General features: G+C 38.6%; 1 protein-coding gene across 1 annotated transcript; it reads right to left on the reverse strand.

The window, feature by feature from the left end:
- Nucleotides 1-82: 82 nt before the first annotated feature.
- Nucleotides 83-27916, reverse strand: eRF3 (eukaryotic translation release factor 3). The gene is made up of 12 exons (XM_090155893.1): nt 27501-27916; nt 26620-26724; nt 24379-24537; nt 22969-23002; nt 22293-22706; nt 2719-2959; nt 2567-2647; nt 2401-2502; nt 2008-2079; nt 1618-1707; nt 949-1117; nt 83-765 (listed from the first exon to the last, which is right to left on the reverse strand). The coding sequence occupies exons 1-12, from the start codon at nt 27736-27738 to the stop codon at nt 722-724; spliced, it is 1749 nt and encodes a 582-aa protein (XP_090012019.1). The 5' UTR covers nt 27739-27916; the 3' UTR covers nt 83-721.
- Between the last annotated feature and the right edge of the window lie 30 nt (nt 27917-27946).

Raw genomic sequence — 27946 nt, forward strand, 5'->3', positions numbered from 1 at the left:
TGAATTGAATCTTGAAATAAATAATTGAAAATATTACCCATGAAAGTTAATGATTGGTGTTTCTAATTAAGAACAGCCAGAGTTAGAAAAGTAACAACTTTTTTATTTTTTTTCTTATAATCTTAATACCTAAGAGATAGGTTCATTTTTTAAAGCAGTGTGCTCTTCAGTAACTTCGAGGGTACTCTATAAAAATTAATATTTTAAACGAAATAATTTATTTACTTTTTTGTCCCATTCCCAGACGTGAAACATTTTTTCTTCTTTCATATTGAAAGTTTCACACATAATAAGGAAAATATTCATTACAGAAGGCTGTACAAACATTTTTTACCAGCGCAAAAGAATTGGCAGATTTTTTTTACAATTGCATTTTTTCTCCTCTCCAAGTCAAACCTCAATATAAGACTGGTAAATGGTAACAAAAAAAATCAAGAGGAAATAGTTTAGTTGACTTTAGGGGAGGAGCAGGAAAACAGCAGGGACTAGCTTCCTTCCATTTCCTGAGAATGCCTTGATAGGTAATTTAATTTTGGTCCTGTTATACTTCCACTTTTTTTGCTCATATTTGTAGAAAAATCTGAAGGTAAGATTTCGCTTGGTTAAAACTTTACCTTCAGCATGGTCGTTTTTTTTCTTGTTTGAGCTATATATTTTTTATTTAAAAAGTTATAGAGCACAAAAGCAAACTGTCACTGTCACGTCATTTAAAAATAAGTCTTTATTCCACAACCCGTAGCACTTTCCCAATTGCGATTGTCCGACCTACAAAGAGAAAAAAGTTATTTTTCAATCATTTTCTTTTGAATGCTACATTCAATTTAGCAACAAAAAAAGTAAAATCTAGATAAACTCAATCCAAAATAGGCCTTTGTCAACTGCGTACACCTTAATAATTTTAACCACTCTAAAAATACTTTTGCCTCAAGAATTAAATTAAGCACTAACCTTCATCTCTTAGAGTGAATCGTCCCATTTGAGGAAATTCTTTAAAAGGTTCCATACAGATAACTCCAGCACATTCCAATCGCATCACTGCAATTTGATCTTGTTTCACAAATCTAGGCCGCGTTTTACTCTTTTCACCAGTTTTCTTATCTATCAGGCAGATTAGCGTCTGAAAGGCAGAAAACAACTCTTGAGCATAAAAAGAACAGTTTGTAAAACATGGATTTCACACTAAGTTTCTTCTCTACAAATTTATATGAAATGTAAAGCTAACATATGTAGTAACAATTAAAGTTTATTGTAAACATTTAGTTTCGTTTTCTATGGGACAACCCCTAAAGTGGTTTCAAAATTTCTTTATTGCAAATAGTTAGAGGTTAATATAATATCATTATGAGTACGCTGGTAGTCAAATTAAGAACGAAATTTTTAAATTTGCTACAAAGTATTAAGATTTGAAAATGTGATAAAAATACTTGTTTTTGACTAAAAATAAGGTTAAAATTGGTTTCCCATACCAAAGCTAATAATTTTCAGAATTTTCAAGTCTATTAAATAAACCCTTTTATGTGTTGGTAAGTTAAAACATACTCAAATTTCTAATAGGATTTCTTTTGCTGCAAGAGCGCAACAACTAAGTCACTCAAAATAAGAATAAAAGTTGATTACCTTCAAGGAACACTCCTCAATGGCAGCATGAATATGAAGTACAGCACTATATCCTGGACAGATAATGGACTTATGTTCAAGAATGACAACCTAAACAATAATATACTTGATATTAATAATAGCTAAGCGGGTAAAATACAAATGATTAGTGAAACTCTTAACTAGCAATGCAAATCAAAAACTGGTTTCTGAAAATTGTTTTGTGAAAAGAAAAATGGTTTTATAAAACGTTTGCTAGTCTTATATTGAAAAAGATTCAATTAGTTAACTTTTAATAACATAGTTCCCGAGGAAAATGTATAGATACTACAGTACTATAAATAATAAGAAAGATTAAGGGGCACGAGATGACAATGGAACAACATCAAACCAATGAAACTTAATACTTACTTGCGCATCAAATATCTTTCCAACTTTGCAAGGCTCATTTGCATCACAGAGAACAAAACCAGACGATACTTCCTACAAGATTGTACTTATTAAATAAAAATCTTAGCATCACATTATATCTAATGATATAGAAAATCAGGGAGACATCATTCTAATTTTAGGTGAGTATAAAACTTTTTATAATTTGGGGATTACTTCCAAAATGAAGCCAATAGTTCTATCATACTGGTGGCTAACATAGCACAATTTAACTTGATGGTAAATTAGGCCTTATCGCCTTACATTTTTATCCCTTATTGAAAAATTTTACAAGCAAGAGAAAACGTTTCATATGATGTTTCTATAAATTTCAAAATAATTTCAAATTATATTTGGGAATCTAAACAAGCTTACCTCCTCTTCAACTCCTTTTAGTTTGATTTTTACATTTTCCCCAGATGTAGCTGATAATACTTCATCTTCATCTGAGAATAGCTGTAGCACCTCAACAGGTTTCTAAAATACATCCAAGATATTTAGAAAGCTCAAATTGATTTTTTTAATTTCGTGTATAGCCTACTTTATTAGGCATCAGAATAAGTTGTTGATTTCTTTTGGTCATTCCAGATTCTACCTTCCCTAACACCACCGTACCCATGTCCTAAAATATTAAGTGGGTTACACACGGCAATTGTTTTCCAAACAGGGAAAAAACTATATATTGGCACTTACTTTATATTTATCTACAACAGGCATTCTAAAAGGCCCTTCAACAGGCCTATTTAATGAAGGTAATTCATCAATATATTGAAGAAATGATGGCCCTCTATACCATAGACATTCAGATTCATCTGCTAAATCTCTGAGAAAACTTCCTGTTAATCCAGAGCAAGGCATAAAAGTCAAATCTGTTCTAGGGTTGAAGCCACACTTCTTAAGGTAGGGAATCAATTTATCTTTGCATTCATTAAACCTATAGGAAAGGGTACATTTATTATAAAATATAAAAAAATAAAACAAATACAAAATAACGTGGCAAGCGAAATTTTAGATATGTCTATATAAGATTGTAAATTTTCTACCTCAAGATTTATATAATATTGAATTAAGTCAAACAATTTCCCCCTTCACTAAAATGCCATCTTAGTTTTTGGTATTTCGGGGTGTGTACCAGTGTCTCAGAATTTATAGCCCAGTGTACCTAGTAACAGAGACCATGCCACCGGAGGCCTATCATCATAGTGCCCTACGCCAGCGTCCACCTAGCCCGGACAGGTGACAAATCCAGCATGGGTAGTAGCAGTGTTCCCGGGTTGTAAATACCACCTGACATTTATTGTGGCAAATAGTGGCAAAAAGTGACATGGCAAATAATGATTTTTAGTGACAAATTGACATATAGTGGCAAATATTAGAAAAAGTAAAAATACTAATAAATGTTTCGTATGAAATACCATAAAAGCATTTTTACGCTATTTTTGTAATTATCCAAGAATTCGGCTATTTTTATATTTATTTTATTTTATTCATTGCTAAAAGTTATAGTAAATTAACGTTTATTCCCATTCGACCGAAAATTTTTTAAAATGTAGCCCAATTGGCGGGGTGATTTGGTATTTTATTTATAAGGTATGTACTATCGAAGATCCATGTTTAGGTTAGGTTAGGTTAGGTTAGAGTTGGTTAAGTTTACTATTTCAGTTTTGGTTCAGTTACTTTTCTTGACTAGGTGAAGATAAAAATATAATTCATGCTCATTCCATTTTATTTTCAAATAAATGCATAGTACAAATATATTAAAATGGCATCTTTCTTTTTATTAAGACGGAATAAATAATTATTATTGATGTATAAATACCCTCCTTTATTAGCTATCCGCTCCATTGCAAACGACATCAGTAACTAAATTGAAAACATAGCAAAAGCCAATTTATATAGCAGCGTTCGGTTGAATGGGACACATAAAAGCGTTCGGTCGAATGGGACACAAAACCGCACGTTTCGGGCGAATGGGACACCTCAAAAACCGCCTTCGGTCGAATGGGATTTCAGTCGAATGGGACTAAAGCTAAATTAAGTGTTCTAAGAGTACAATTTTTTTTCCCTATTTGTCACTATATGCCATTATTTGTCACTATTTACCAGTGACATGGCGTATTTTCGAAAAAAGTTACATTTTAGGAACACTGGGTAGTAGTCCCTTACCAAAAATTAAGTGGTCTAGGAACTTTGTTTTAAGTTTGTATTTGGGACAAATACCAACTAAATACTAACTAAAACCATACATAAAAACAACTTATTACCAACTAAAGCCATACTTAATATCCACTTATTACCCCTTTAACTATTTTATTGAAAAATGCTGACAACTTAAAACTAACTTAATACCAACTAAAATGTGTATACCAACTAAATACAAACTAAAAGCCAACTTATTTTTTGGTAAGGGGTACCCTACTACTGATGGTCGCACCTTTGACGCAAGCCACTCAACCCAGCAGAAGGTGCAGCAATAAGTGGACCAATTCCCACTTCGCACACAGCAGTGGGATTAAGAGTGGATGCTGTAGCAACTCCAGCCGACACCCTACCTAAAGGGGAAAAACGAGTAAACAGCAGTCCAAGTAACCCAGCACCGGAGATCCCGGTGTGACTCCAGAAGGCCGGGAAACAGGACTGCCGTGCCCTCATACGGAGGCCCGCCGCCCCACAGCAGGCTACCCAATCCGCCGAGGCGGCCAGTTTGCACGGACCCTCTCCGTTAGCCCAAACCTGGCCGAAGTCGGAGGTGGAGATAGGACTATTTGATCAGAGCTAACATCTCCCAGTGCGCCACCGCCCTTATGGGTTACAAGAGCCGGATCCCGACTCCCAAGTAAAGCCACCAGTTATTGCACACTAACCCATATAGGGCCCGGGGTGTGTACCAGCTTCAATTTTCCAATTTAAGAAATAGATTTTAAATTTTGAGGTAATTTTTATTATGAAACAGACTGTCCCTCTTGCTAAGTGCAGCCAAGGGGGTTGGTAGTCCTCTCAAATGCCAGCAGACGAGCGCAAGGGTTGTTTTGTTCTAGTATTCAGTTTAAGCTTAGAGCTTAAGAGCAATTCGTTTCAAAGTTGTTATCTCAGCGTGGCTTTGATGTCCTCCACTTTTTAATACCAAGAGTGAATTAGCTCTGATTTAGTAGCTAAGCCTATGGTAATTTTAGCATTGAGGGGTGTTGTGTAGCAATAGAACTGGCCCCCCTAACCATTGAGGTTGGAGTTCCGTTACAACATTGCAGCTTGTGGAAAGGCTAGCTGCAGACAACGTGGCTGACAAAATTTAACTGAATTTGTAGCAAACATAAAAGCAACAGTCGCAATGAAATATTTTTTTCAGAAAAATGTTTCCTATCCATTGAGTCTTACTGAACGCAGCCCTGGCCAACCCGCACCTGTTTTTAACAGCCAGGTCAGGCGCCTCCTTTATGACTCAAGACGGCTTTGAAAACAATATGAATACCTTAATAAAAATGTAGCCATGTCTAGCCCTTGTGAGTGTAGTTTCCCGGCCTGGCAGCCCTGCTGCGGAGGGGGCGTTATCGTAAAGGCGGGAAAGGTTAGTCAGTTGAAGAACGGTGCGAGACATGGCCACACGCCCGACTATCACAAGGGATTCCACGTTTGTAATACTGGAGGTTTGAGTTATTTCTTTTACTATCTTAGGCCTAGAGTGAGGCCTAAGCTTGGTTCGTTCCTTATTACTTATTGTGTAAGCGTTATCCGCCCCCAAAGGCCCACTAGTTTCTAGTATTTAAAGGATACGCTACAACAATAATAAAAATGCTTTTATTTTGTTTCACCTTCAGTACATGAGACCCGTAACAATAAATATAAAACAATTTCTATAATTAATTGTAAGGACATTGCTGTACTTTGCATAGGTTATTAACTTATTATAAATGTCGTCTGCAAAGTCAATGCAGACTAATGTCATCTGCTAAACATAACAGACAATATAGCAGACATATTTCGTCTGCAAACCAAAACTAAAACTTTGTTTTTGTTCTGTCATGTTCATTTGAGAGAGAGATGTATATTTTGATATTCCAACTTTTGGTCTTCATTAAACTTAATTATATTTCATTTCAAGATGTCTAGATTATATACTAATTGCCAATAATCCCCCACAATTGGTAGCAGAGCGTTTTTAGGTCATTTAGAGAAAGTAATTAGAATGTAGTTTGAATTGGCAATTAGTGTAGGAACCTAGGCATAGCTGAGTCTATAATAGAACTAGATTGAAGAAAGAATTAGTTACAAAAGATGGATAAACAGAATATAACTATAGGAACATCTTTTTCATTTAATAAGTTAAAGAAAGATATGAATATAGAAAACAAAGAGCATTGTCAAAATTGTCATTGGGTGTTGATGACCAACACAAGAACTTAAGTGTCACAGTATGATATGGCTGTGGAGGTTTGGACTGCACTTCAAGTGTTATATGAGCCAAAGTCAAGGGCTCGGATAGCATTACTAAGTTTGAAATATAATCCACCTGAGAGTAGGTCTGGATTTTTAGGGAGAGTTAGTGCTGCTGCTGAACAATTAGAATTAGCTGGTGTAAATTAGCGAGGAAGTCAAAATGCAAGTACACAACAAAGTTTTGAATGTTATAAATGTGGAAAAACTGGACATATAGCAAAACATTGTCAAGAAAATATTCAAATAGACGCAAGACAAAGAGGAAAAAGACAGGATCGCAACCAGAACAAACCAGCAGGAAAAGGTTACTCTAGTGGTTGGGACAATAACAGTTCATATGGGAATGCATATTCGGCTTCAGCGATGATATCAACATCAGGTAGAGATTCCTGGATTTTTTATTGTGGTGCTACTCACCATTTCTGTCATAAACGAGAATATTTCGTTGAATATCGAGAAATAGACGTACCGATTGATATTGCTCAAGGAGAAGCAAAGGCTCTAGGAACCGGAGTTGATAATATGATAGTCAAGGCACCATATGAAGAAGAATTAATACATTTGACAGATGCAGTCTACGTTCCAAATTATAACAGGAATTTATTATCAGCGAGAAGATTTGATAATAATGGGTGTAAGATCATAATAGTTAATGGATCTATTAAAGTGTATGGAGTTGATCAGAAATTAGTTTTATCACCAACATTGGCTGGAAATGATTTATATGTGTTGATGCATATATTCCAAGTACTGATTGACATACAGAGAACCGATCATTAAAGCCTAGATGTAACGCAAGTTTAACTATTGATACTGCTAGATGGAATCAAAGATTGGGGCACCCTTCAGTGAAACGAATGAAAGAATTACAGAGTAAAGAGATGGTTCATGGCTTACCAGAATTTAAAGGCGACATAGATCATTGTATACCATGTAAAGTGGCAAAATCAGCTAAGACCGTTTCAAAGGCTATACCTCTAGAGCTTGTTCACAGTGACATTTGGGGTCCCGCACCCGTTACATCTTTAGGGGGTTCAAAGTATTTTATCAGTTTCATAGATGACTACACTAGAAAAACTACATCATGAAGAATAAAAGTGAAGCTTATGAGAGGTACAAAGATTATAAAGTCATGGCTGAAAGGCAAACTGGATTAAAACTGAAGAAACTTCGCACCAACAATGGTTTGGAATATTGTGCCAAATATTTTGAGGAAGGTTGTAGAAAGGATGGAGTGACGTTGCAAAGAACTAACACATACAGCCCACAGATGAATGGAATTGCTGAGAGATTCAACCGGACAGCATTAGAAGGAATTAAGAGCTTTACTGGAAGATGCCAGATGAACACATTACATGTGGGAAGAAGTATTACACAGTGGTATATCTATCAAACAGATTACCTCATTCAAAATTACCAGATGTGACACCAGAGGGACGATTAAGAAATACTACGCCATCATTACGCCATCTTAAACGTTATGGATGTGTGGCTCTTGCTTTTGTACCACAACCACACCATAATAAATTTGAAAAAAGAGCGAAGATGGGCATCATGGTGGGCTATGCTGTAGCAACGAAAGGATATCGCATATGGTTTCCTGAGGAAAGAAAAGTTGTGGAAACTAAACATGTTTCTTTCAATGAGAGCAAATTAGGTATCCCCTTACCAAAAAATAAGTTGGTTTTTAGTTGGTATTCACATTTAAGTTGATATTATGTTGGTTTTAAGTGGTCAGCATATTTCAGTAAACTAGTTAAGTTGATAATAAGTGGGTTTTAAGTTGGTGGGAAAATGCCTTTTTCTTTAAGTTGGTATTTAGTTTGTTTTTAGTGGTCAGAAAATTACATATTATTTTTTTAAGTTGGTTATAAGTTGGTTCTTCAATTCTGATAAGTGGTCTTTATTAAGTAACATTTTAAGTAAGTTTTAAGTTGGCTTTAAGTGGTCTTTATATAAGAAATTGAAGATTATTTGTTGTCGCAATAGGGTAATTCAGGAGAATCCGAAACCTCATCACAAGAAGAGAGTAGTAGCGATGATGATGTTAGAGAAGAATTACCACCACCACCAACACTGCCTCAACCTGTAGTTCCACGTTGGAGACGAGAAGAAAAAGCTAGAAAGACAGGCGACAGAATTGATGTTTTTCATTATGACAACATTACGAATCAGAAAATAAGATCTGAACCTGAAATGAAGCGCTATTTAACCGATAGAGGTGAACAGTATTTCAATTTCAAAGCTACTAGCCAACTAGCTACTAAACAAGAACTAAAAGGACACCAGAAGAATGGAACAGCCAGATGTGTAGAAATACCTTCAACATATGAAGACGCTATTGAAAGTCTAGATACTGAGAAATGGCAAGATGCTATGAAAACTGAGATCAAAACCATTCAAGATAGAGAAGTTTACGAGGTTGTTACAAAACCAACTAACAAGAAACTTATTACAACTAAATGGGTTTACGATGTGAAAAAGAATGCTAATGGAGAAATCAGTAGATTTAAAGCAAGATTAGTTGCACAAGGATTTTCTCAAATTCCTGGTAGAGACTTTAACCAGACCTATACACCTGTAGTTAATTTTACACTGATTCGAGTTTGCATATTGCTATTAGTGGCTTGTTTCGGATGGCATAATTGTTACATGGATGTAAAAGGAGCATAACTGTATGGCTCATTAGATGAAGAAATTTACGTAAAAGACACCGAAAGGTTTTGTCCAAGCAGGAAAGGACCAAGGAGGAGAATATGTTTGGAAATTAAAGAAAGCTCTTTACGGATTGAAACAGAGCGGAAAACAGTGGTTTTCTGAACTAGATGGCAGTTTTTCGACCCTTGTTCGATCCTTGTCCCCCATTTACAAACGCGACAGGATGAGCCTAACCACCAACCGCGCGGACAAGACCCGACGGCACAGCCGCGACGAACCCCGGCAGCACGAGGGGCCACCAATCAAAACCCCGGCGCCGGTAACTCTAGGACACGTAACGACGCAAGCGCAACCACTTGGTCGCAGGGAAGACAGAACGGCTGTCCCAGCGTCCGTTCCCACTGTCCCTATCTAGTGGTGTGATGGGGTCACTGGAGCCTGTGGGGGGCTCCATACCCAGCTCTCAAGGTCATGTGATCGGGGCGCTGGGTCACTGGAACCTCATGGGTGTTCCACACTCGTCATTCTGTGACCTACTAAGGAGGGTAGTTTGCAGTGGAAGAGGAAGCCACTCTAGTCCTCAGCTGTGCGAGGGTGGGTCTCGGGCAGCCCATGGTGTCGCCTTTTGTTGGGCCGTGATGAGGGCGTTTGTTTGCTATATGTGAGGCGGTCAAAATGGCTGTCTCACTGGCCGAACGTTGTTTCGCAAAGCGCACTTTTGTCCAGGGCTGGTTGTTTAAGGTGGCCGCTGTAGTGCTTAAGGCGGAGCAGCGGGGTACAAATACATATACTTATGTCCCAGCGTCCGGTGCTACCACTGCAGACAGCTTGGCCACTTTTCCAGAGCGTGCCCGAACAGAGGGGGGTCAAAGGTAAACGGGGAACGTGAACGGGGAGGCCGCGCTCCCGGCGCGTCCGACGGCCGCTCTCCCCGAAAAAACTAGCAATATTACGGCGAAAAACGGTGGGTCCGCAGGTCGCGATTGAGGACGATTTTGTTCACGGAATCTTCGCCGCTTGTCTCGATACTGGGGGTGACGCTTCCTTCGTCAGTCTCGAGCAGTGGCGTAAGATTCAGGAACACACCTCAGGGACGGCCCCCATTCCTACTCAGGATGATCTCGAATGCATAATGCTTGGCGATGGGCGTTATACCTTTTCTAAAGGTTCGACGATTTTGAAATTCTGCATTACCGAAAGGGAGTTCGAACAAGAATTTCACATCGTGCCCACGCTGTTATGCAACTTCATCCTGGGTCGGGATTTTCTGCAGCGGACGTCGGCCGTTTTAGATTTCCAGACATTAACTTGTCGTTTTGGAAATCTGGTGATTACGTTTGCGGAGGAGCCAGCTACAAAGCGGCCGCCCCCACTAATTTTTGAGACCATAGAAAACGCGGTTAACTCCACTACCCTAAGTCCTAAAAAGCGTAACGAACTTCGGAGTTTACTGATTCGGTATCCCGAAGTTTTTACGGAAAGGGAGGGCCGAACCAGCCTCGTCTACCACGAGATTCGGACAGGTGACGCGCTTCCGGTCAGTTGTCGCCCTTATCGGGTTAGTGCCGAGAAGAAACGCATCATCGAACAACATGTACGCGACATGTTGAAAGAAGGCATAATACGACCTTCGATTAGTCCATGGGCGTCACCCGTCGTACTCGTATATCAAAAGGGGGCAAGGTTCGGTTTTGTGTGGACTACCGACGTTTGAACAAAATAACACAAAAAGACCCGTATCCGTTGCCTCATATCGACAATATGTTGCGCAATTTGAAAAATGCGAAGTATATCACGGCGCTCGATCTACGCTCCGGGTACTGGCAGATCGAGATGCATCCGGATAGCGCTAGCAAAACCGCTTTCGTGACTGATTCTCGCCAATACCAGTTTGACGTCATGAGTTTTGACTTAAGTCAGGCTCCGTCAACTTTTCAACGTCTAGTTGATGAGTTGTTTCGTGACGGAGCCTACTTCGACATCTGCGTCTACTTAGATGACATCATGATCGTGTCGGAAACCTGCGAGTCGCATATAGAATCGTTAGAATACGCCCTTTCGCAGTTAAAAAATGCTGGGTTGACCCTGAAAGCAGAGAAGTGTCACTTCGCGCAACCGGAAGCGACAATTCTCGGGCATATAGTGAATGAGACCGGTATTCACATAGATCGCTCAAAGTTTAAGGCGATCTCTGAATTTCCCATCCCGCGTAACCTGAACGAGGTACAGCGATTTCTTGGTCTCACAGGGTGGCACTCTAAGTTCATTCCCCATTACTCATCGATAGCCGAGCCGTTGCATAGGCTGAAACCAAAGGGGGTTCCGTTCGAGGCACTGAGAGACGCGATTTATCGCGCGGGTCCTTAAACGACCTTCAAGTCCCACTTGCCATGCGTTTTAACCACGGATGCAAGTGATTTGGGACTTGGCGCGATGCTCTCCCAGGTCCAAGATGGAGTCGAAAAGCCCTTGGCCTATGCTAGCCGCCTTCTTAGTACTGCTGAAAAGAAGTACTCAACGACGGAAAAGGAGTGCCTTGCCATCTTGTGGGCCGTAAAGAAGTTAAGGCCATATCTTGAAGGTTTACCATTCACAGTGATCACCGACCATAAATCCCTGACTTGGCTTTTCAACGTCAAAGACCCTAACGCTCGTCTTGTACGTTGGCCATGTATCTTCAGACCTTCAATTTTTCGATCGTTTATAAGAAGGGGGTCGAAAACGTAGTAGCGGATGCGCTTTCCAGAGCTCCCGTTACTTTGGGTGCTATGGAACTTCCGGAAGTACCGAAGACGATAGAGTAGTTCTCCCGCCTCCTCCCCACTCCATGTATAACGTCTTCACATTAAATGATATACGAATGGCACAGAGGGATGACGTCGTCATTAGACGCATCCTCGATCGTACCGAAGACAGTGTGGATCCTCGTTTCGAGATTCACGATGGAGCGGTTCACAGGAAGGCTTGGGGAACGCTGCCTCGCAAAATATATCTTCCTGAAAGATTCCGTCGCGAGGCCATTCGCATACTACATGACCACCCTACGTCGGCCCATCGTGGACGCGACAAGACGATCGCAAAGGTCCGTTATCGTTACTATTGGCCATCCTTGATCAAGGACGTTCAGGCTTACGTCAAAGGCTGTCTTGTATGTCAACAATACAAGAGTCGAAACAGGAAAACGCCTGGTCTAATGACGTCTACGGAACCGGTTACGCCGTTTGACATGGTCGGGGTCGATATTATGGGGCCCCTTCCGCTTAGTGTCAAACGCAACCGATTTCTCATCGTTTTTGTGGATTATTTCACTAAATACGTTGAGTTGGTTCCGGTCAGAAGAATCACGGCCGACATCTGATGCGAAGCCTTTAAGCGTTTCATTCTTCGTTGGGGTTCTCCTCGTCACATTTTCAGCGATCAGGGGCAGCAATTCACCTCGACCCTTTGGAAGAACACTTGCCGCCTGCTGAAGGTTCATTGCAAAATGACAAGCGGGTATCATCCACAAAGTAACATCGTGGAACGCCTCAACCGTGTCATAGCTGAGATGGTGTCGATGTATGTTGGTAATGAGCACCGTCAATGGGATCAGTCGCTTGCGTTTTTGCAATTCGCAATTAACTCGGCTCCCCAGGACTCTACCAATCGTTCACCATTCTTCCTTAACTTGGGACGCGAACCACGATTGCCTTGGCATCTGGATGACGAACTCGACGCCGACCTTCCGGAACCCGCCGAACGTGACCAGGCTTTACAGACCCTTCACGACGAACTGGACCGAGCTAAAATCATGATGCTTCGGGCGCAGGAGCACCAGAGGAAATACTACGACAGACGTCGGAAAGATCTTGAACTTCCGGTGGCCGCCTTGGTGTGGACCAAAACCCATGACCTCTCCCACGGGTCGACGTTTCATAGTGCGAAGCTAAGTCCAAAATGGGACGGTCCATATCGGATCATACGCCTAAGGACTCCTCTGGTGTACGAGCTCGAAGACGCAATCACCGGAGAAAACCAAGGGATGAAGAAGCACGTCAGCGAGCTGAAATTGTATTGGACCAATTGTCACATCCTTGTGCCAGACGAACCATCGGAAGACCTTCCCGACGAAGCCAGACCATCCACGTCGCGAGATGCGTCGGGCGACCTGCAGGATCCATCACTTCCGGCCGCAGACGACGCCGATACTCCTGACATGGACAATGGCGCCGATGCTGACGTCCTTTTGCCCGCTACGAATTCCGACGACGATCGAGTCCAACCGGAAGCACAGGAGGACCAACAAACCGAGGAAGGGACCAATGATGTCTCAGGCGCTCTAGGACCTGAGGAGGACGCTCCGATGGCCGAATCACGAACCGAGACGGTAGTTGATCCTGACCCCCCGACTTATGATCCTCTACAGCTACCGTTTCGTCTCGGTTGGGTCCGTGAATTATGCCATCGGTCGACTGTCCGTCCAAAGGGCCCTGCCCTTGACATCTACTATTACTCACCTCTACACCCCCGTACAACCATCAGATCTATTCCTGATGTGGCTCGCTACATGAAAGCTAATAAACTCACAGGCCTGACGATCAACAACTTTTCCTTCGAGCGCGTTGCCATTTCTCACCCTCCGTGGGAGATAATGCGAAAAGCGGGCGAAAGACGCTCCTGAGTAATAATCTTTTTTCTCTCCGCCTTACAGGAACCGTGCGGCACCCACCAACTCCTCGCTTACCACGCGAACCCAGATGGGGGTCCAATTTCGACAGTTAACGACGCCACGCTCGATCTCAGCCTATCGGTCGAACTTATAACATCCACTTTGGCAGTCGAGTTAGGCTATGAGTACCCCTTCCATGCCGCACCTACGGAAAGACTCGAGGCCCTGTTGGAACGACAGCCAGATTTTCCGGATGAATTCATCCTCGGCGAAATAGCGGACTTGCGCATCGAATTCCACGACATACGTATCTGCATCCAACACGTGCTCGTCGTGCACGACCCGCGCAGTATCTTGCTAATCGGTCCTCCCACTATACGAGCCATGCATCTCCATGTTCCCTTTGCGTGGACACCAACGGTGAACTGCGCCGTTATGCAACATTGCGTTCGGAACCTCATCGACAACCACTAGTACATTGGTACAATACTCATTTGGGCCTGCTCGACCCGTCCACGGTCAATTTTGCTGACTTGAACGACGAGACACTCGACCTCATCCCGGAGGTCGGCCTAGCGACTCCACCACACTATCCGTCCTATGACCAACACAACTGGGCTCTCGACGTACGACGACCCACATCCGCGAGTGCTCCCGCCACTCGTCCCTCCGTAATCGAATCGCTCCGCCGCTCATTCTCCCACCGCAGTGCCCCTACTCCAGACCCAGTCTCTTCGGACCCACGTCCAGCGAATGATACGGACAAGGAACTGCCATCACCGATGGATGTCCTTACTTTGGCGCCTAGCGACGAGGAATTCCTTGGAGAAAATACTTCCTCCCTCGCATCGAATCCACCCAGTGTTATCGCCCCCGAGGTGGAACTCCATTACAAAAACCAATCGACGTCCGATTCCGACCTCAATCTCCCTCCGACGTCTAGCGCCTCACCGATCACTCCAAGCGCAGACTCGAACTCCAACAGTGACGGCACCATTCCCGTCGACTTAAGCAAATGCCGCTGCCGTCGATGTTGGAAGCTGGGTCACAAAGTGAAGGATTGCCCAAAGCGTGCTCGTCAATCCAAAGTGTAAGCAATCGTTGTGTCGCGGACACATGTGCTGATTTTGTTATTATTATTATTTTTCTCTCCTCGCCCTACGTTCACCCATAATGCCTTTTTTGTCGTTGGGAGGATGTAACCGATCCGATCACCGGATGGCGTTCGGGTCGGCTACAATATATTTTTTAATCTTATTGTTTGGTAATTCAGACGTCAGCCACCAGGGGTTGACGCTCTCGCGTAGCAGATACAAATACCCCCGCACCACGCGTTCTCTCTCTCTCGTTTCTTTGCCTCGCCTTGGGGCAGGTCACCTTTCTTTTGTTTTCCGCGGTTTCAGTAGACCCTCTTCGCTAAATATGTGTGAACGTACAGGCTTGGACTTCTTAGTGAGTAAATAAGAAAGCGTTGTTCAATTTCATGGAATATGTATAGTTTAGAGTATGGAAATTTACTGCTTTCCTAGCAGCCGTTGATGAAGAGCGTTTCTTTTGTCCAGTGATTAATTTCGCACCAGCGTTATGTATAATTTCCAGTACTATTATTGTACTATAATTAGTCTTTGGCATAAATCGAGTGTGTTATACCTCCATGTATAAAATGGGAACTGACTGGCAACATTGTTTTCCCTTAACTAAGATCGGCTGCTGTAATGAGAGTGGCTTGCCACTTCCCTAGTTGAACCAGTGATGATAACTTGTAAATAAATTAACTCTTAATAAATTAACTTCGTTTAATATCAGTTTAGTTGTTGTTCTTCAATAAACCCTAACAGTTATGTATAATTTCCAGTTTGTCGAGATTGCCTTTTGTTGCTTTATTATAAAAGATGTTCCCGTAGTCAAAAACAGGCTTCACTATGGAAATATAGAGAAGCTTTAATGTATCGATGTCCAGTGATGGCTGCAGGTATCTAATTAGCCATAAGCGTGACTTAGCCTTTTTTTGAACTTCGTTTGACTGGGTGTTCCATTTGAGGTTTTCATCTATCCATACCCCAAGGTATTTAAACGCGTCAACTCTACCAATGGTGCCTGAAGGGAACCTTTCAATTGTGCTTGCCTTGTTGCGCGCACTTCTATTAGGACTAAATATCATGAACTTGGTTTTTTTCTTATTTACTACCAGGCCTTTTTGCTTAAGTCTTCTTGATATATGTGAGAGGTCTTCATCCGCCTCTTGAATAGCCTGTATCAGGTCACTACCTGCGGTCACGAGAGCGTTATCATCTGCATATTCGTTCGCTGTGGAATACTGTAGGACTTTATGAACATCACTAGTGTACAGATTAAACAATAGGGGGCCTAGCACACTTCCTTGAGGGACACCGTACCTGGTCAGTTGTGTGTGAGAGTACAGTCCTTTGATGACCACTTGTTGTTCTCTATCGGTGAGGTATGATTAGAACCACTTTAATGCGATACCACTGACTCCTGTGTTTTCCATGGTCATAACAAAGCTTTTATTATTATTATTCTTAAAGAGATGGTCATGGTTCACCGTATCGAATGCTTTTGACAAGTCGATAAATGTTACTATATCATATAGGCCCTCGTCCAGTTTTTTGAGAATTGTCTCGTTAAGATTGAAGATGCAGGTTATAGTCGAATAAGCTGGGCGAAAACCCGATTGGAGCTGATATAGGTAATGATAAGTTTGTGCGTTCACAGCTTTTTCACAGATCAATGAAAGAGCCTGTAAGACAGTTAAGGGTCTCTAATTGTTTGGGTCTGTAGGGTCACCATCCTTGAACGCTGGGGTTACTTTTGCTTTTTTCCAAAGGGTTGGAAAAACTCCAGTTTGGAGGGAGGTGTTGATAATATTTCCTAGAATTCGAGAAAGGATTGGAGCAAGGTTATGTATTAGGGCTGGGCTGGGGAGATATTATCAGATCCAGAGGCCTTGTTCGGTTTTATACTATAGAGTAGTTTCAGTATTTGGTTTTCATTGACGAGGGAGGTCGAAGTTATTAAAAGTTGTTTCCTTGTCGGTAGGGGGGGGGGTTAGCAGGGTGTTACGATTGTCAGAGTTTTGCTCATTACTTGAGTCCTTCAATAATGTAGCAGGTATATAATAATAATAAAATGCTTTTTATTGGATATCCTTTTAAATCACAAGATTTGTTTACAAAAGGGTCCACAACTTTTAAATTAAAATACACTTATAAGAATTTAATAATTAGTTACAAAAAAGTAATTTAAGTCAATATATCAGAGATGGCTGCCTTGAACTTATTTATACTATCAAGAGTTTTATATTTATAATTGATACTATTCCATAGCTTAATGCCGTTAAATTTAGTGCTTTTATCTCTAAGAGATGTTTGGAAGGTTTCAACGTAAAAATTATTATCAGCACCCCTGGTATTATTCAAAATAGAGGAACATGAAAACCACTCCAGTGGTTCGTAGAGTTTTCACTCTAAACATAAAAATAAGTAGGGCTTGTTTATAAGAATAAGACAGAGTATTAAAGTTAAGAGTGGCGCGAGTTTGTGTAGAAGATCTTTTAGCCATTCCGAGAATCAACAACATTTACGTTATAATTCGACATTAATAGTGCATCGTCATCTGAGTATTCATTTGGAAATACTATCGTATAATTGTTTATGAATATCGCTGGTGTATACATTATAGTGTTGGGTTTAGGATTCCACCTTGGGGTACACCAGTTCTCACATAGCTGGCCGTGGATATGGCTTCTCCAATGGTGACAAATTGTTGTCTTTCTTGAAGGTATGATTTAAAGCATGGTATACTGTTATGTGATAAACCATTCTTTTTTAACATTGAGACCCAAAGACCATGCTCCACTGAGTCAAATGCCTTACTTAAGTCAACGAAAAATATACCAACAAATTGTCCACTATATAAACAGGATACAATAGTTTCAAGAAGGTACATAATACCAGTAACGGTCAAGTGTCCCGCCCGAAATACAGATTGTGAAGGATTTAAGATGTTGTATGTATTTAAGTGTTCAGTTAACTGAGTACAGGATACATTTTTAAAAAAATTTATTTAGGATACATATTCAAGTGGTTTTGACAGACATACAGGAATGGATATTTGACGGTAGTTCCCCACATCTGAATAATCTCTTTTCTTGTGAATTGGGACGACTCTTGTCAATTTCCACAGCGTTGAAAATGTACTTCTGAATGAGTTGTTAATTATGTTGGTAAGAATTTGAGAAATTACTATGGCAACGCCTTTGATTATATTTGGAGGTAGATGATCCGAACCATTGGCTTTTTTAGCATTCGTGTCTTTCACAATGTTGAACATATATAAACTCAACAGTAACTTCCTTCAATGAAATTTTTACATTACTAGATTAGATAAACATATCAGTATCAAGGGCAGGATCATTTACCACATTTCCCAATTTAGATGAGTCACTAGTAAAAACTTCATTAAAGATGTCCACTATTGTGTCTGGAGTTATATAACCATGGTCATTTACTCTCACAGCCAAATTGTTTGAGAATTCTTTTTTAGGAAAGGTTTCAAGACGTTCCAGACGTTTAAGATGCCGTACTTTTTTAAGTTATTGTTTTTCTCAAAATAGGTTTTCTTTTGCATGTGAATCATTGAGGTTACTATGTTTCTGTAGTATTTATAGAGTTGTCTATAATTCAGATTCAGGTAGTTTCTACTCTTGCGCAAATGCATATGCTTAATTTCAGCTGATAGCCATGGGGGATTTTTAATACTAATCCTCTTTATTACAAGTGGAGCGTATTTATTTAAGGTATTCAATATTGTTGTTGTTAGAAAGGCAAAATCTGCGTCAACATCAGTAGTTTCATTGGCGTTTAAGAGTTCTTTATCATATCTTGGACCTCTCTGATAAAGAGGTCAGTATTCATTTTCGAATATATCCTAACTTTACGAATCTTTTATCTATTTTTGGACACTTCTTTTTCCTAATACATAATATCATATCATGGTCAGATATACCCAGTGGGAGGTTTGATGCAATCTTAATTCTACACGGGTAGTTTGCATAGACATGATCGATTAGCGTACTACTGTCTAAGGTGACTCTTGTTGAGTTTGTGATAATTTGTGTGAAAGAATAAGTTGCAAATTTTTTAAATTTCTAGCCTTTACACTCAGAGGTGGTTGTAGATTTGCATTGAAGTCTCCCAAAATCAATACTTCATCTATTTTTGGATTGGAGCGGATTTCATCGATTTGAAGCTTAAGGTCAGTATAAATGACTAGACCACCGCCACCTTTGTTTGTTCTGTCCAATCTTAAGATGTGGAATCCGTCAATTTCTATTACAATATTAGGAATTGATGCCCTTTTGCTTCTAAGAGTGAAATTGCCCGCCAAACTAGCAAGTGCAGCTCATCACCAGTTATTGTATTGGTAGGGAAATGAGCTATCTGATCATAAAAACCAAAGTGTGTGTGGCTATAGGTTGTTCTTTTTGGTCAAACAGTTCCGCATTGATTCTTTCCATTTAGTCAAAAGGGTCTTTAATTTTTGTGTACCCAACAAGGTCTCCAGTCTTTTTGCTATATATTAGGTCTCCTTTCACCTTCATTTCATCTAGTAGCAAAGAGAAATATTTTTGATGTTCTTCCAATGAGTTCAGTTTAAAATCTTCAGCAATCTGCATAAACATTTCTGGTTGAAAATTTGGTTTTCGTACCACATCAGGTGTATGTCTCAGTAGAGTTCGATAACTAGGTAAATGTAAAATGCCAGAGCTCTCTAGAGATTTATATTATATTAGGAGCTTGGTTGTACATAAATATACACCAATGCACTATTAGCGGGTGCCATCTTCGACATTTCTTATTCCTTAACTTGCTCATTTTTAATTGGGTGGCCAAGAAAAGTTGAGGGAAGTCTAGATTATTTAACTCTTCTACAGTTTTTCCATTGAAATTTTTTTCAAGAACATCTAGCCAATTTTCAGCCTTGGGACTTGCTGGTTCAAAATTTTTCATAATTTACAAATTTTCTTTTCCCTTCTAATTAGTTGTTTCTTCAATTTAATTTCGTTATTTTTGTTTTTCTTTAATTCAAAAAGTAGTTGGGAATTGTTCAAACTTTTAAATGCGGATGTTTTTCTCTTCTCCTTTTTCTGTCTGAATATTTCACTCCTAAAATAACTTCTTAACAGGGTTGGCAAGAGCCAGCCAGACTGGATTAAACCACCCTGGTTTAAGCTGGTTTTAACTACCAAATAAAATCCATGGTTAAAACCACTTTTTTTATAAAAAAAATTAGGAAATTAATTAGAAACATTGACAAAACTTAACCTTCACTTTTTGTCGCAAGTAATGAGAGCTAACATATAAGCAAATTAATTTTGCGCGTGAAAATACGCTGCCATGTTAGGGTATAAAAGCGGGCAAATAAGTCTGCTATACCTGACAATGTAAAGGTACTGTCACGCGCAAAAACGTAATTTTCAAATCGGGAAATTTGAGCAACGAGGGCTTGATATAAGCAATTTGATCATTTTTTATTAATAGTTTTAACCGGTTTAAACCACCGGTTACTGCTTCTTAATTTGACACAGTTGCCACACCTTTTCATTTGGGATAAAAGGCAACAAGAGGAGTGTCGAATGGAATTAGTAATTCCAGCATACAGAAAGAAGCATGTGGAACAGTTTTCTCACTGAAAATCTTGCGGTAATTTTCTTATACACTTCCAGAGCAAATCTGCATTGAATTAAGTTTGGCCAAAAAACTTCTTAAACTTTCATGGGAAAATATTTTAGAGGGTATATCTGAGATAAGCGAGTGCTCCATTACTAACTGGTTCATTATGCGCATTGAAAAGTCAAATACAGAGCTAATTGTAATTAAAACAATAACACCCACGGTTTGATAATTCATCAGGAACATTTTCATTCCTTTATCAAAATTCACCACCCATTCCTTAGGAAATGCATAAGATGAGAAAATATCTTTGACTGAAGTGGTTGAAACAGTTTCAACGTGCGAAATTATATCTATTTCTCGCTCATTTTCTCTAGCCACACATGATAAAACATCTTCATGATTATTAAGTGTTAAATCCATAGCTCTAGAACCATCAACGGGTGGCTGGACTTGACTGTCGTAATAGTCATTACATACCACTGTTTGCACGTAACCATGGTCAAGTAGATGCTGATATGGAAGATCTTGGGAAGTTTGTGTTGATTTTGTACTACCAGCGAATTCCAAATTGTAAATATCCTCAGTTTGCTGTAAAATCAGTTCTTCTTCTGGATATTTTTCAGTTGACCCTTGTATTTTTACAGCATCCCCTTCAGAAGGTTGGTTCGGGTTTAATTTTTTTAGTTTAGGCACTTGTGTTGTTGGTGGTAATATAATCGTGACCACTAATGGAAATGAAAATTAATGACTAGAAACACTTTCAACTTGTGAGAGCACATACCTGGGGTGATGTTTTGTGGTATTTTTTGTTGAAGCCAAAGCTGGGTTTTGAAAAAATCGTCTTTTAAGTGTTTGGTACACAAAAAAGTATCATAATTCACGTTCTTAACTGTAAAGCCAGGTTTAAACTTTGATAACCAGGTAACCCACTCTTTACATTGGACGGGCTTCTGCTTAGGCTTAGGAAAAGCAACAAAATCTACTCCAAGCATATGCGGTTTATGTAAGTAGCAATTATTACATTTCGGAAAAATTCAGTGCTTTTTTTTAATTATTTTCGTTTAAGGCGCAAACAAGTCTTTGAAATTATTAAATAAACTAAGTCAAAACACGCTCCCGCCAAATTCAGTTTACTTTTGCCGTTTTTTTTCAAATGTCGAATTTTTAGATATTAGCGTGCAAAAATTCGATTTATCTAACCCTAGAAGGCGCTCATGAAACAGGCGGAATTTGCCCCTAAAATGTATTTTTATCCCCCTTTCCTTCCCCTCCACAAGTTTCCCGGGAAGCCGCTCGTTCATTCGGCTGGCCAGCTGGTTTAGTTCGTGGGAAGGTACAGCAGTCATGTCCTGGATTTATCATTTATTGGCCCATGACTTCAGCAAGATTTAGATTTATGCATGGTAAATGGAAGTAATTTAAGCAAATGTCACATGCTACCATGGAATTTTTACTTGATTTCTCATCTCTTTGATATTTGCAACCTTGCTCAAGGCAATATACCAGATCCTCTTCTTCACTGGCCAAGTCAAGACGTCTGCTTAATTAATTTTCATCTCCCATAATGTCATCCCAGAATGAAGTTACAGATTGGAAATCGTTTTACACTTATTTATTATTTGAAATCATTAAATCATTTAAATGAAGTCCTAATAAAATTTAAAGTTAAAAGTAAGGTAATAGTTAAAATCACCTTTAATTAAGACTGAGGGTTTACTTTGCCCCCCCTCCATAGAGCATATTCCACCGCAAATGTGAATAGGAGTTAGAAAGAAAAAGTGTAATATGCCTGCTGATGTATAGTATTTATATAAACAAACAAGTAACAATACCTCTCTTCCGACCATTCAACAGTTGGATCATCCATTTTGTTGATTAAGACTACTAAATGCTTTACTCCAGCTGTTTTGGCTAACATGGCATGTTCTCGCGTTTGCCCTCCTCTTTCAAAGCCTGTTTCAAACTCTCCTTTCCTTGCAGAAATAACAAGAACAGCCAAATCTGCCTGACAGGCACCTCCTATCATGTTTGGTACAAAGCTTCGATGTCCTGGGGCATCTAGTAGCGTAAAATGCTTATGTTCTGTCTCAAAATAAGCTCTTCCAACCTCTACTGTCTTTCCTTTATCACGCTCTTCTTGATTTGTATCTAGAGCCCATGATAGGTACCATGACTCTCTATTTTTTTCCTTCGCTTCTCTTTCATACTTTTCCAGGGTTCTTTTATCAACCATACCAGTTAAGTACCTGTAAGAGGAAAGAAAAATTTACCGAATTCAATACGAGCCATTTCAAAATCAACAGCTATATAAATATTAATTTATAAAAATACGAGACCTTTATTAATTATAATTAACATGATATGAAAAATTTTATTATTGATCTTTCTGCACAAGCACAATTCATTAAAAACCATATAATATTACTCATTTCTAATTTAAAGATTATTATCAATCCCTAGAATCTGCTTATAATATATTGGTGTATAAAACTAAATCATGATACTTACAAAAGCTGACCTCCAATTGTCGACTTTCCAGCATCTGAAAATAAATAATTTTCATAAAAAATGTTTTAACTTTAGTGCTATAAATATTGGTTGACTAATTAAATGTATAGGCTATAATTGTTACAAACACACATCCCTTATTAAGTGGTGTATATTAAACAGTGGCACACCCTAGTGTACATGTATAGTCATTTCCCAAAATTATTTTGCACAACAAATCGAATTCCAAAAAGCTACGCATGAACTGCCAACTAATTATGGGTAATGAAGCCCAAGAAATTTCTGTCACCAGTCTTTTAAATTTAATTTAATCTTTTTCTTTGGTAAAATAATGCATTATTAAATTTGAACATAATAGACGGTACAATAAATGGGGGTGGAATTTTAAACCGTCATTGCCACTTAAAAACTGGACACTAGCCAGGGAGGGAACACCGGATTGGTTGGTATTGGAGCATGCGCAGAGGCCAATTTTTAACTTTCGCCGAGTAACAAATATCTAAATCGTGATTCTTCGTAGAGCACGTGGCGCCATCTAAGTAAACTGACCGTTATATTTCGGGAATAAAAGATAGACAAAATGGTTGTTTAACTGTAAATTTACCTATAACTTGAATTCTTTAAATTAAAATACAAATTATTAACTGAGATAAATCGTAATGATATGAAAACGGTTGAAATGATTTCAGTGACAATTAAAGTCGCGAAGCGGAGAGGCTGGCAGCCATGCTGTCACGAAACGTTTCCCTTTTTTTCGTACCCCCAAATTCAAAAACCCTTCAGAGGCTGGGAAGCCGTTGGAATTTATTTTACCGTCTATACATAATTTTAAAAATAATTTAGATTTTCTGAAGGTTGGTAACTTTAAATTTGGTAATTAAAACTTTTTATCAGGATCAACCTAACTTGATTAGTTTATCATTAGGGGCCTAGTTTCACCACTCTTTCTCGAAAATGTGGCTCAAACTTTTTTTATTTATTTCCAAAACCACTCCCTCACGGTTTCGAAGGATTAAATCTGATGTTGTACCACTATCAAAATTACCAGGAGTTACCGCGATGTTCGAATTACAAGGTGACTGTCACTATCATAAGTAAAGGAAAAATTGTTTGAAACCAGTTTCAATGAACTAAGTCAAACTCTGCCTTTAAGAGAATACATTAGGGGTAAAAGAAATTTAAAACTAAGATTGCACTACTAGCCTAGCGTGCTTCATTTAATTTCATCTCTCATGGAAAACGCTGTTTACAACAGGCTATAATATTATAACTGGTTAAATATACTGATAATGTAATGAATTTAGAATATTTAATTGCTAATATTACATAAAAATTAGTTTTTTAAAATTTTATTCCAAATGTTTGCTGGCTTTCAAAGAAACATTTTAAAAAATGAAAAAATTTAATTACCAACATGACCAATGAAAACCACGTTGACATGCTCTTTCCTAGGCCCTTCTTCTTCGGGTTTTACTATTTTCTTTTTAGGCTTTACAACCATGTCAGTCTCCATGCCTTCATCAATATCATCTGTATGATTGGTGTCACCAATATCAACAGTTTCCCAATCTGAAATAAATTCTGTAAATTAACATAATATTGACTGAAATTACAATTTTTACAAAAAAAATTTCAAATTAAATAATTGAAATTTCTGATGGATCACGCACATATGTAGTTAATGTTACAAAATACAATTTCTAGAGTACTACCAAGAATCCTTAAATGCACATCTGTAACCATATAGTAAGGCAATCTTGAAGATTCTTTAATTCATCCGTTAGGCTTTAACTCCTTCTCTAGCAAAAAGTTAGATGAAAGACGGAGGAAAGTGCCACTTTTTCAGGATAATTATTACATTTAATAAATGTAATTGCCTATTAACCAATTAAAATTTTAATATACTAGGTAAATGATAGTTATTTGTTTATTTGGTGAGCGCGCCTTTTTCATTTACAAGGTGCAGGCAAAATGGCGCGAGCTACAATCCACTAAAATAGTAAGAGCGCAATCCCAAAGAACTAACACTTTTGTATTGTAAACGTAGACACAGTTCATCACCTGGCTCTACAAAGAGATGACCAGCTCTGTGTTCTTTACAGCGATAGTTTAGCTTCTTCTATTTCAAGGTACAACTATGGGTTCTTGGTAGGGTAACCGGTCAGTTTTTCAAAAACCATGTTGGCAACTTATTACGTTACCCTGTTGGTGAATTGTTTTGGAAGTAAAATCCACATTGGCGAATATAATTAATAGGAAAACCGAAGATTACTTTTTATTTTTGGCATCTTATCAATTTTTTTCATTTGTACGTATATTGTATAAGAGAGCACAATATTTTATTCGTTCAGTTTTTTCAACACCCTGAGTATTGAAGGGTCATAATTGATTCGCCATTCTATTAGGAGTTTGACACACAAAACTGCACCAAAAGAAATTTATAACTTATAAACTCACCAAAATTTGTAAAGAATATCAGGCAAAATCAAAGTTCACAGCATTAAAATAAATTTTCTTTTGACCAGACAAACTAAGCACATTCCTTGGCAGTTCTATCTCAAGGAAAATTAAGTAACTGCATGGCTTGAGATACGAGCTGACCAAGTTTACTTCTCCGTGTCACATTTTGTTAACTTATTTAGGAGGAAAAGTTGGTAGATGTTACCCAGCCCCCTGTTTAAAGGCATTAAAAGTCCCTAGATGACTTGGGGTTAAGGTGGTGCCTTGGGAATTAGCCTAGCTGATTATTACTTGCGCATCCATCTAATATCATTCATATTTTAGTTCAAACTCTCCCTTTTATTCACTGATCTGTACTATCGCACTATCCATTTACCACTTGGTTGCCCCAAAGCTGAGGGCGATCAGCTATTTTACTTTCTTTAAGAGCTAGAGGAACAGAATTTTAATACACTAATTAAAATGACATTCTCCAGTGCCCTTACCAAAAAATAAGTTGGCTTTTAGTTTGTATTTAGTTGGTATACACATTTTAGTTGGTATTAAGTTAGTTTTAAGTTGTCAGCATTTTTCAATAAAATAGTTAAAGGGGTAATAAGTGGATATTAAGTTGGCAGTATGGCTTTAGTTGGTAATAAGTTGTTTTTATGTATGGTTTTAGTTAGTATTTAGTTGGTATTTGTCCCAAATACAAACTTAAAAAGTTCCTAGACCACTTAATTTTTGGTAAGGGATGATATCAGACAATTCAGTCTAAAGCATTCGAACAGTTTCCCTTACTGTATAAAATTGTAGTTCAGTGGAGCTCTCGCTCCAATAAAATCGCTTCACTAGCAAGCTAAATCATATTTCCATTTAGTGCACTCATTTTTATTTTTATCTTTCTTTTGTGCATACACTATATCCCACACTTATATCAATTTCTGATAGAGCTGCAAGATGGTCTAGCTGCACTAGTTATATACCAAAGACTGTAACAAAAAGAACACAAAAAAAATTGTTAAAACAAAATATAACCCCCCCCCCCCCCTAGAAAATTAAATATTTGAATTTTCAATGCTTGTGAATCTTTGATATACGGTTTACTTTGATACAAATTAGACCATTAGTAGAGTTAAAAAATATTATTAGAATTATTATACAAGCAGTACAGAACTGATAAAGCCTTAACAGGTGTAAAAGTGCTCATACCAGCAGGTGGTTCATCAAAGTCATCATCATCTTTGAAAGATCCCCCACTATCTGGTGGTGGCTCAACATCCATTACTCCTACAGTTGAATTTGCTACCGGAGATTCTGAATGAAGAATTAAGCGTTTAGAAATTTGAATTAGGACAATGTAGGATATATTACAATAAGAGGGTTTGGCTACCAAAGGACCATTTTTAAATCACCTCAAAAGCACGCAAAGCTCACTATGGCTGGTCATTAAAACTAAAAAAGACTTACAAGTATTTTAAATATTCCACCAGCCTATGGAAACCTAAATAATTACTTTTATATATACTTAAAAAAATTAAGCTTTAATTTTTTTTTTAAATCTGATGTAATGATACAGCTATAAAACATCTTTTGGCTACAAAAGTGAACCCATGTAGGTTTATTCTCAATGCTGTAGAAGAAAGCTATCTTTCAATAATTTTTTGTCTAAAAATGACCACAAGTAATGATATGGTATTCAAACAAATTAAACAAAACACTTAAAAGGCTATGAATTAAACCTACTACATCATAAGGGATCTACCTAAATTTAAATTCAATAGCGAGACATAAAATATAGGCTTCCTCTTTCTTTCCACAAATAATTTGGAATATGTTAGTTTCCACTACATTAAAATAAAAGTAGGGAAATGCAAATTGAATTCAATATGACCACTTCGAATATAAAAAGTGCGTGCAATACGCAACGTTAATACAGCCCTAAAATGCCATGTGGATGTTATTTTGGCATAAGCCAGTAGACCACTAGACCTAGGCTTAGGTCAATAGCATATTTTATAAATATAATTTCCCTTAGAGAAAATTAACGTATGCTTAAAGTTTATATAAAGTTTAACGTAAAAGAGATGTACCAGGGGATGTTTTGTTGACTTGTTTTTCAGGGTCGATGGGTGATTCTTGCGCCTTGTCCTGATTTTCAGGAACGTTGGTCGCTACGAAGGTAGCGAAGGAAGGCACAAATGGCGGAGCGTCCACGTTTAGAAATGAAAACGATTTGCCAAGTTTTTCATTTGGTTCTTGCTGCGTAGTTGGGCTCGCTTCATCAGTGCGTTGCTCCCAATTTTCTGGAGCCTCTTTCCTCTCTTCCATTTTAAACGTAAGTCTTAACTTAATAAATTTTCCTGTTTAGGCCTATGATACTATTCCGTGCCGAACAAGCAAGACAGCACGTCGAAACTCCTAAAAAAATGTAGGCCAAAGACCACGAATTATACTTTCGTAATGACTAGCAGCTCTAACATTCACAACGTTGCCAGTTTAGTGAAACATTTCCAGCCAAACTCGCAAATAGTGGTAT

This window comes from Leiobunum rupestre, chromosome 8, assembly GCF_980474605.1.
Source record: "Leiobunum rupestre chromosome 8, qqLeiRupe1.1.hap1, whole genome shotgun sequence".
NCBI classification, from domain to species: Eukaryota; Metazoa; Arthropoda; class Arachnida; order Opiliones; family Sclerosomatidae; genus Leiobunum; species Leiobunum rupestre.